Here is a 9,865-nt window from a genome sequence, read left to right as displayed (position 1 = left end):
GCAAGTCGTTCATGAATGCATTCACCTTGCAATGGAGTGAATTAACAGTGTCATTTACATTAAGTTTTCCTTTATGTGGAAGAACATTTTCTGTACAACGCTCACACTTCCTGTAGACAGAACTCCCTTCTTAAATGCCAGTACTTACTGAGGGCCAAAAAATACTGAACAAAAAGATTATCATCCTGTGGTTTTGTTTCTACACCTTTGCTCTTCCTCTATTTTAACTCACCAATACAATGATCACGAGGGTAATCAGAAACACATTAGTCTACCTATGTTGGTCACTTAAACTGTGACAGTGTAAATCCTTGTCAGTCACTTGGGGGAATCTGTTTCCTAATCTCCATTTCCTTAAGTTGATTATTACTATTATCATTAACAGCCATCGCAGCATTAATATTAACATCATCATCGCTATCATTATTATCATTATTTTTACTATTACACTACTTACTATAGATGATCTTTTGCATACTGCTCTATTCAAAAGTGTTTTGGGTTCGCTGAAGATGATTCCTGAGGGTTCTCCCCACAGACACACGCACAGTAGCCCTTCGACTACAGCTTTACTGCCGGCACCTGTTGGCTGGACGAGGCTCATGAAATCCTGCACGTTCCCCTCAGGGAACGGTGAGCAGCCCAGGCTGGAAGGGGAGCTTCGAAGAGCATGTCCACGGGCCACCTGAGCCTATGGGACAACTGATGAGTCCTCTTGAGGGCCCAGAAACAGCTGTGTCTCCCAGGAAGTCAGGGAGGGTATGCTTGCCCACCATAGCCACACTGTCAAGGTTACTCTGGGGGCCCAGGAACCACTCTTGCCCTCCTTGAGAGGCTGGAGATGGCATCCCTGACCCCAGCATCTTCAGAATTTTCTTCTCAGGTCAGGAACCCAGGAACCATCATTGCTGGAAACGGAGGTGCACAGAGGTCATCTTATCCCCCTGAGCCTCTAGAATGTTCTCCGTTCCCGCGGGTGCCCAGGAAAGGCCGATGCCAACCTTGAAGGCATGGAGAATGCGGTTTGCTCGCCCAAGCAACTGCAGAAGCTTTTCCACCTGGCGCCTGGGAAACTGGTGCTGCCGGTCCCTTTTGCCCTTGCTGGCCGGGAAGCACACAGATGATGACCTTGGACGGTGCAGAGGCCAACGGAGGGGCCCGGGCTTCATGGTGCCCAGAAAGAGAAGGACCGACAGCAAGCGAGGTCTGGGCAGTGCTGGGGGCTTCACGTCTGACATCTGAACGCTGACTGCGGATGCGCATTCTCGTCTTCTTTGCCTTGGAGAAGCTGAAAAAAGTTCTGGAGATGAACGGTGGTGATGGTTGCACAACAATGTAAGTGTCCTTGATGTCCCTGAACTGTATAACCATGAATGATGAAAATAGTAAGCTTATGTACATTTTACCACGATGAAATATCCTAACTCCAAAGAGATGGACAGTAGAACACACATGGCCTTAAGGGGATGAGGAGATACAGATGGCATAGTACGGAGAAGAATGTGTAATCTGCTGGTTTTGGATGGAATGTCCTATAAATATCAATTAAATCTATCTGGTCTATTCTGTCATTTAAAGCTTGTGTTTCCTTATTAGTTTTCTGTCTGGATGATCTGTCCATTGCTGTAAGTGAGGTGTTAAAGTCCCCCACTATTTTTGCGTTACTGTCGATTTCCTCTTTTATAGCTGTTAGCAGTTGCCTTATGTATTGAGGTGCTCCTATGTTGGGTGCATATATATTTATAATTGTTATATCTTCTTCTTGGATTGATCCCTTGATCATTATGTAGTGTCCTTCCTTGTCTCTTGCAATAGTCTTTATTTTAAAGTCTATTTTATCTGATATGAGTGTTGCTACTCCAGCTTTCTTTTGATTTCCATTTGCATGGAATATCTTTTTCCATCCCCTCACTTTCAGTCTGTATGTGTCCCTAGGTCTGAAGTGGGTCTCTTGTAGACAGCATATATATGGGTCTTGTTTTTGTATCTGTTCAGTGAGCCTGTGGCTTTTGGTTGGAGCATTTAATCCATTCATGTTAAGGTAATTAATGGTATGTATGTTCCTGTGACCATTTTCTTAATTGTTTTGGGTTTGTTTTTGTAGGCCCTTTTCTTCTCTTGTGTTTCCCACTTAGAGAAGGTCCTTTAGCATCAGTTGTAGAGCTGGTTTGGTGGTGCTGATTTCTCTTAGCTTTTGCTTGTCTGTAAAGCTTTTGATTTCTCCATCAAATCTGAATGAGATCCTTGTGGGGTAGAGTAATCTTGGTTGTAGGTTCTTCCCTTTCATCACTTTAAGTATATCATGGCACTCCCTTCTGGACTGTAGAGTTTCTGCTGAGAAATCAGCTGTTAACCTTATGGGAGTTCCCTTGTATGTTATTTGTCATTTTTCCCTTGTTGCTTTTTTTGTTTGTTTGTTTTGCAGTATGCGGGCCTCTCATTGTTGTGGTCTCTCCGGTTGCGGAGCACAGGCTCCGGACGCACAGGCCCAGTGGCCACAGCTCACGGGCCCAGCCACTCTGCGGCACATGGGATTCTCCCGGACTGGGGCACGAACCCGTGTCCCCTGCATCGACAGGCGGACTCTCAACCACTGCGCCACCAGGGAAGCCCCCTTGTTGCTTTTAATAATTTTTCTTTGTCTTTAATTTTTGTCAGTTTGATTACTGTGTGTCTCGGCGTGTTTCTCCTTGGGTTTATCCTGCCTGGGACTCCCTGCGCTTCCTGGACTTGGGTGGCTATTTCCTTTCCCATGTTAGGGAAATTTTCAACTATAATCTTGTCAAATATTTTCTCGGGTCCCTTCTCTCTTTCTTCTCCTTCTGGGACCCCTATAATGTGAATATTGGTGTGTTTAATGTTATCCCAGAGGTCTCTTAGGCTGTCTTCATTTCTTTTCATTCTTTTTTCTTTATTCTGTTCTGTGGCAGTGAATTCCACCATTCTGTCTTCCAGGTCACTTATCTGTTCTTCTGCTTCAGTTATTCTGGTATCGATTCCTTCTTGTATATTTTTCATTCCAGTTATTGTATTATTCATCTGTTTGTTTGTTGTTTAATTCTTCTAGGTGTTTGTTCTTTAATTCTTCTAGGTCTTTGTTAATCATTTCTTGCATCTTCTCGATCTTTGCCTCCATTCTTTTTCCAAGGTCCAGGATCATCTTCACCATCATTATTCTGAATTCTATTTTTTTCTGGAAGGTTGCCTATCTCCACTTCTCTTAGTTGTTTTTCTGGGGTTTAATCTTGTTCCTTCATCTGGTACATAGCCCTCTGCCTTTTCATTTTGTCTGTCTTTCTGTGAATGTGGTTTTTGTTCCACAGGCTGCAGGATTGTAGTTCTTCTTGCTTCTGCTGTTTGCCCTCTGGTGGATGAGGCTATCTAAGAGGATTGTGTAAACTTCCTGATGGGAGGGACTAGTGGTGGGTAGAGCTGGGTGTTGCTCTGGTGGGCAGAGCTCAGTAAAACTTTAATCTGCTTGTCTGCTGATGGGTGGGGCTGAGTTTGCTTCCTGTTGGTTGTGTGGCCTGAGGTGACCCAGCACTGGAGCCTACAGGTCCTTTGGTGTGGCTAATGGCGGACTCTGGGAGGGCTCACACCAAGGAGTACTTCCCAGAACTTCTGCTGCCAGTGCCCTTGTCCCCGCAGTGAGCCACCGCCACACCCTGCCTCTGAAGGAGACCCTCCAATACTAGCAGGTAGGTCTGGCTCAGTCTCCTATGGGGTCACTGCTCCTTTCCCCTGGGTCCCTATGTGCACACTACTTTGTGTGTGCCCTCCAAGAGTGGAGTCTCTGTTTCCCCCAGTCCTGTCGAAGACCTGCACTCAAATCCCGCTAGCCTTCAAAGTCTGATTCTCTAGGAATTCCTCCTCCCGTTGCCGGACCCCCAGGTTGGGAAGCCTGACGTGGTGCTCAGAACCTTCACTCTAGTGGGTGGACTTCTGTGGTATAAGTGTTCTCCAATTTGTGAGTCACCCACCCAGCAGTTATGGGATTTGATTTTATTTTGATTGCGCCCCTCCTACCACCTCACTGTGGCTTCGCCTTTGTCTTTGGATGTGGGGTATCATTTTCGGTGAGTTCCAGTGTCTTCCTGTTGATGATTGTCCAGCAGCTAGTTGTGATTTTGGTGTTCTCACAAGAGGGAGTGAGAGCACGTCCTTCTACTCCGCCATCTTGAACTAATCCTCTATACATTTTTTCCAAGTCCACTAGGGGGCAATACTGCTCTTGGCTTTCTAGAAAGTGTCACCACCTGTCCCTGCAGGTATTTTCTATCTCAGCTCAGAACCAGAAAGCCAACACTGCCAAAAACTGAGGTGCAGTTAGGGCATTCTGGGACCACCTGTGCCTCTAGAAACATTCTCAGTCCCCTCATTGGCCCCCAAAATTCTGCTACTAAACTGGACGGCACAGAGGTGCCAACATGCCTGTCCACCACCCGCGGATTTGTCTAAGTGCTGCAAGAAGCCCTCAGGTTCTATAAATCGACCACAAAATCATCCATAATAAGAAAAAAAGATGAATAGTGTTACTAATAAATACTAATAAAATAATGAATGTTACTAGTAAAATACTAATAAATAATGATTAACAATGACAACAAAAATTGAGGGCCATCATAAAAATAATAATAATACCACCACTATTAATGATAATAAAAATAAACCTTAAGGTAATGGGAGATTAGAGTACAGACTCTCCTGTATGACTGACCAGGTACTAATTTCTGGTCTCATGGGATATTTTGGCTTCAGAGTCCAAGGTCTGCACAAAGAGAAAAGAAAGTAAGGCAGAATGTAGCAGGAAAAGAGAATACAAAAACAAGGAGGAGGAGGACACAGGTGACCTTGGGAACTCTGGCACAAACCCCGGAGGACAAATCTCACAGGGATGTCCTAAGGGACAGAGATAGAGGGACTTTGGTCCTGAGCCTGCCTGCCCCTCCACATCCACTGATTTCCGAAGTTCTACCCCGGGAACTGCAGGCGAGGAATGCAGGACCACAGACCCGCAGCCGGAGCACAAGCCCCAGCTACACCCACAGGAAGCCCCAGCCTCACCTCAGCCCTCACACCTGCATGCCCTCTGCCAGCTCCTCCCCCAGAACCCTGGGGGTCCAGACAGCTGGCTGCTGTGTATCTCAGAGGCGGGGTACGGGAAGGCGTCAGTGACAGCTGTTTCTGGACCAGCAGGGGGCGGCATAGGCCAACGAGTGGCTCTAGCACTCCCCGAGCAGCTCGCTCGCTCAGGCTGAGGGTCACCACCGCCGCGCCTCTCAGTGCAGCACCATTTCCAGGTAAGCGCTGTTACCATTTACTTAGGCACTCAGGTTAAACTTACTGGATTACTCACATGTGCCCACTTTCATTATAAACGTCATCATGGCCCTACCCTTCGTCTCTCAAACATTCTCCATCCTCTCTCTCTGTACACTCACATTGTTTTAGACTGGAGCCTCATCTAGGGTCTATTACTGCAACAGCCTTCTTCCAAGTACATTGCTCTGTCGATTTAGTTACTCGTTCCGGCCACTTCCGGGGATGTTTTTATAAAATTGGAATCTAATTTTGCACAGATTAAGGTGTGCACTTCACCTTTGTGTGCTGCACACAGGCAGGTGCGTGCACGCGCGTGCACACACACACATACACACACACACACACACACAAAATGTTGTTGTCAGTCATAAAAGCCAAGCATGAGTTTTATTCTAAGACAAGAGCACTTAGGATACTCTAATGTAAGAGCTAGAAAGAAGCTGAGAGGTGATCTAAGTTGATATTTTCCACTGAGTATTCCAGAATACATTTTAGAATTGGTTCCTGGGAAATTCGTTTAAAATGCAGACTTCTAGGCATCAGAAGGCGTACCTAGACTTCTAGGCACCCTACCAAACTAACACTGCCTGGAGCGGGGCGACGTGTCTGCATTTTGAATCAACTTTCCCAGTTGTTTTTATGCATAATGATTGAGAGTCTCTTGATTGCGACCCAACAGATCTAAGTCTGTACAGGCGCTATTGAGGTTCAAGGGGGATGGCCCTCCTGCCGATGTCTGGACCTCTGGTGAGGAGCAGGCCTAGAGACTGGGAACTTAGACCCAGACACCACGCCTTCATGTTCAGAGGCATCTGACTGCCCTGCCAGTGTTGTACGCACTTGATGCGCTTTTGAGGGTAAATGACCACAGGATTCAACTTCCTCCTCAGCCCTGAGAAGCAAAGCCTGGTCTTAACAACAGGGAGCTCACACCTTATTGGGAGGTAAGCGTCTCGTAAGCAAACTAACATACGTGAGGTTAGTATACCCTGAGCAGAGCGCCGTGGGCTTTCGGACCAGGAGTGAGGGGGCGATTGATCACGAGGAGGGCTAGCGAAGCTTGGGAAGCACTCACGAACACAATGCCTAGCCACTAACTAAACCAGCTGGCTTCCGCACACAGCCCCACTCCCTGTAACTGAGTACAGACAGCCCTTTGCTGCGACGCTTTACCTGGAGCCAAAGTGTTTGTAGCGTATGTTCCCACTTAACAGGGTTTTCTGGTCCAAAGTGTGTGCCCACATCTGCCTAATGAACTGAGCGTCCAACAAAACGAGGATTCTCAGCCTTCTTGCAAAGGCCATTCTGTGTGCATAGAACACTTCTGTCCACAAGAACCCTAAGGAGGTACAGGAGGGCACTTGATATCCAGCCAAAGACATTCCGCTGGTGCCAGGGAGCCGCAGACGGACGTGTTCTCTGCCTCCTGGAAATGAAGCCAAGCTTTCTCCTCTCTCCAGCCACGAGGACTGCCGTTCCCCTGCTTACCATTCTCTTCTTTATGGGCCGAGTCCCACCAGGTAACAAAACAAACTCTGCTGAAGCTTAGGTAAGAGTAGGGTGCCTGAGGCCTTACAGGGGTCCAGTGTTCACAGCAACATCCGCACATCACCTCTGCCCTGAGCAGGGGTCTCGTGGGGAACCTGGGAAGTCCTGCAGCCACCTGACTCAGTAGTTCTCCACAGCAGCTCTCAGTTAGATGACATGAAGTCAAGGGCGTTTCGAGCGCTTGAGACCCTCTTTGTTCCAGCACTGAAGATGAATTATTTAGGCAAGTTTACTAGCAGTTTCTAGATCTAGGTAACAAAAAATTGAGGCATTATTCTACTAAATCTTGGTCTCCAAAACTCCTCTACTTTCAGCAAAAATTAGCATCCTAAGATACTGATATAAGAGCTATGCCAAAGTTATAGGATTGGTGAGGGGGTCTCCTTGAAAGGCTTTTGCTCTGAGTCCGAGAGACCTCCAACCCGCTGCCCCGTAATACAGTCGGCCGCCCAGCCTTGATGATGTCCCTGAAGGCTCCATGCCAACCTCGGGCTATCCTCTTCCTTTTCAACAGCTGTTCTCCTAAAGTAGAACTCTAAACACAGGGGTCAAGGTGGCACTGCAGTGAGTGCACCCCCTGCATTCTGCATGCAAACGTGGGTCACAGGTACAGGCACAGACGTATATCTCTGGGACATGCAGATCTAAGGAGGGAGGAGCGACTTACTGCTTTACATCAAGAGGATTGTCTTACCTTTTCCTGAGAATTCAGGGTCTCAAGGGCTGGGAAGGAGTAGGAAGGTAGACAGATGCATGGATGGGGACAGTCCTCAGATAAGGAGCAGGAGGCTACTTAATCACAGCCCTGTTATCCACGTCAAATTCCTCGCCGAGTGCGGGGTAGTGGATATATTTATTTCACTGTATTCTGCATCCACACACACAGAATATTACTATTCTGGTTACAGGTAAAAACGCAGATGAAAACCTTGAATTGACAGCCTCAAACACCTAGGACTAATGTGATCCCATGAGTTTCCTTCCAAAGCCTGCTCTGACCACCAGATCCTTCAAGGCTTAGTGCCTTAAGCCTTCAGCCCCTGCGACACTCTTGCCTCTCTTTCAGTCTTGCTTTATTTCTCTCTGGCTCTCACTTACGAAACCTCTCCCTCAGCCTTGTGCCAATTCCCTAATTTGAGGGCTAGTTGACTCTTCCCTGGACTATCTAGCAACCAAGGTTGCTGGTCTATGATTTCTTGGAAGTCGAAGGCCATCGTATCTTTTTTTCTCTGTATGCCTGCTTCCCAGTAAGGGCCTCACATTCAGTGGATGCTTAACAAATATCCGTTAATGATTGCTTTGTGAACAGTAAAGAGTTAAATTCAATTTAATGCATTTGACTTTCAGCTGAATTCAATGGACTTTTGTTGAATGTCTATGAATGCCCTATACTGATCTGAAGCTATTCAAGAATTGGCTTTTATGTTCCAGAATAGGAAAATCTAGAAGTGCTGGTTTTGAGACCTCTCTTAATGTCGGCAAAGAGCTTAAGAAGTTGTCAGGGGAAAGGTGCACTTTGTGATATACAGGGACGGCTCAGAATCAAGCCACTTTCGAAACTGAGCCCCTCATTGTGTATGACCCCACCCCCGAACACCAATATATTAGGACGTAAGTCAATACTATTCAATGCTTTTAATAAGGATGTTTGTTTAGCCTTTAAGAATCTTAATGTATGCAGTGATTCCTGCAGCAGATTGCAACCTCAAAGACGAGAGCCAGGGAAAGAGGCAGTGAGTGCAGCCTCAGGATGCAAGAAATACTGACATGGGCACCGTCTGCATATTACATATGGAGGAGTATTGTTCCCTTCCCTCAGAAAAATATCCTCTCTAATAATTTCCTTGATGTATATTATCTTTTGGATCTGTATTTCAGTCCCACTTTTGAAAGACACACACACGTACAGAAAGAGAGATATCTCTAAAAAGTTTCTTCTACTCTAGGAAAACCAGCAGTACAAGACTCATATTAAATAAAAACTGACCTCTGTCATCGCTGTTAGGAGATAATAAGGATAGAGAAAGACCCAGAAGAGCTGGGGCGTGTGTGCCCTGGCATGGGGCAGGGCTGCCCACAGCCAGCCTTTCGTCACTTAGATGCACTCAGTATTGTCAGATTTTACAGCAATGCCCCAAATCCAAATTTTTGTGTGAAAGCAGATTTTTAAGAAATCAAATAACAATGAAAAATCCACACAAGACTGTTTCCAGATACTCCCTCCTCCCATGTAATTCAATAAAAATTCAGGGACACCAGGAAACAGCTACCACAACTCTCTTCTCTGTGCAGGCAGGGCCGGTTTCAAGGAAGTCTGTGAGCGTTCCAAACGGCTCCTGCCAGGAATTATGCATCGACTCAGAAATCCAGGCTGGGAGATGTTTGGACGGCCGACCATGCTGTCAGCCCACGGTGCACGTACCTGAAGTCGACCCTACTACACCCAAGGAGCACTGACGCCCTTCTTAAGCTTTTTGTTTGTTTGGATGTTTTATTCTCACTCTCGTTCTCTTTTGCTCTCGCCTCTCTTTCTGTCTTTGTTCTCACAGGGATTCTTAGTGAGTTCTCAATAAATAAAAAATCAAAACTTGCAAACACAAAACCCATTTTAAGAATTCGTACGATGTATTTTCACTTGGTCGCGGTTTGGTCTCCATCTTTCTATACAGCCTGGATGAGCTCCAGGTTGGGTGGGGGTACTTTTTTCTTACCTACGGTTTTTGCCTGGCCCGGCAGCCCTCCACCTTTCATCTGGGGACACTGCTCACCTTCCCCACTTGGAAAATGCACGACTTCATTCCATGCAGCCTTGTGGGGTCTCCCTCCCTATCAAAAGGGCAGATCACAGGAAACCTGCATAATCGGATTTCCCAGACTTCGCCAGCAAGCTGAATGTGGACAGAGCAACACCCAGATTAAAGACAATTTCTTCTCACACCCTTTTCAAAGCCAGTCCTCCGGGTTCCCTTTTTTCCACATTCTCCCCAACACTTCT

At 46.5% G+C, this 9,865-nt stretch overlaps 1 protein-coding gene across 1 annotated transcript; it reads left to right on the top strand.

The window, feature by feature from the left end:
• Window positions 1–1,255: 1,255 nt before the first annotated feature.
• DEFB108B (defensin beta 108B) lies at window positions 1,256–9,327 on the top strand. Its single transcript, XM_067022751.1, is given in 3 exon segments — window positions 1,256–1,316; window positions 9,163–9,194; window positions 9,196–9,327. Coding segments are annotated over 3 exon segments (225 nt in total).
• Window positions 9,328–9,865: the final 538 nt, after the last annotated feature.

Source organism: Kogia breviceps, chromosome 20 (assembly GCF_026419965.1).
Source record: "Kogia breviceps isolate mKogBre1 chromosome 20, mKogBre1 haplotype 1, whole genome shotgun sequence".
Taxonomy (NCBI): domain Eukaryota; kingdom Metazoa; phylum Chordata; class Mammalia; order Artiodactyla; family Physeteridae; genus Kogia; species Kogia breviceps.
Note: the sequence above shows the minus strand (reverse complement) of the source record. Positions and strands in the feature narration are given on the sequence as shown.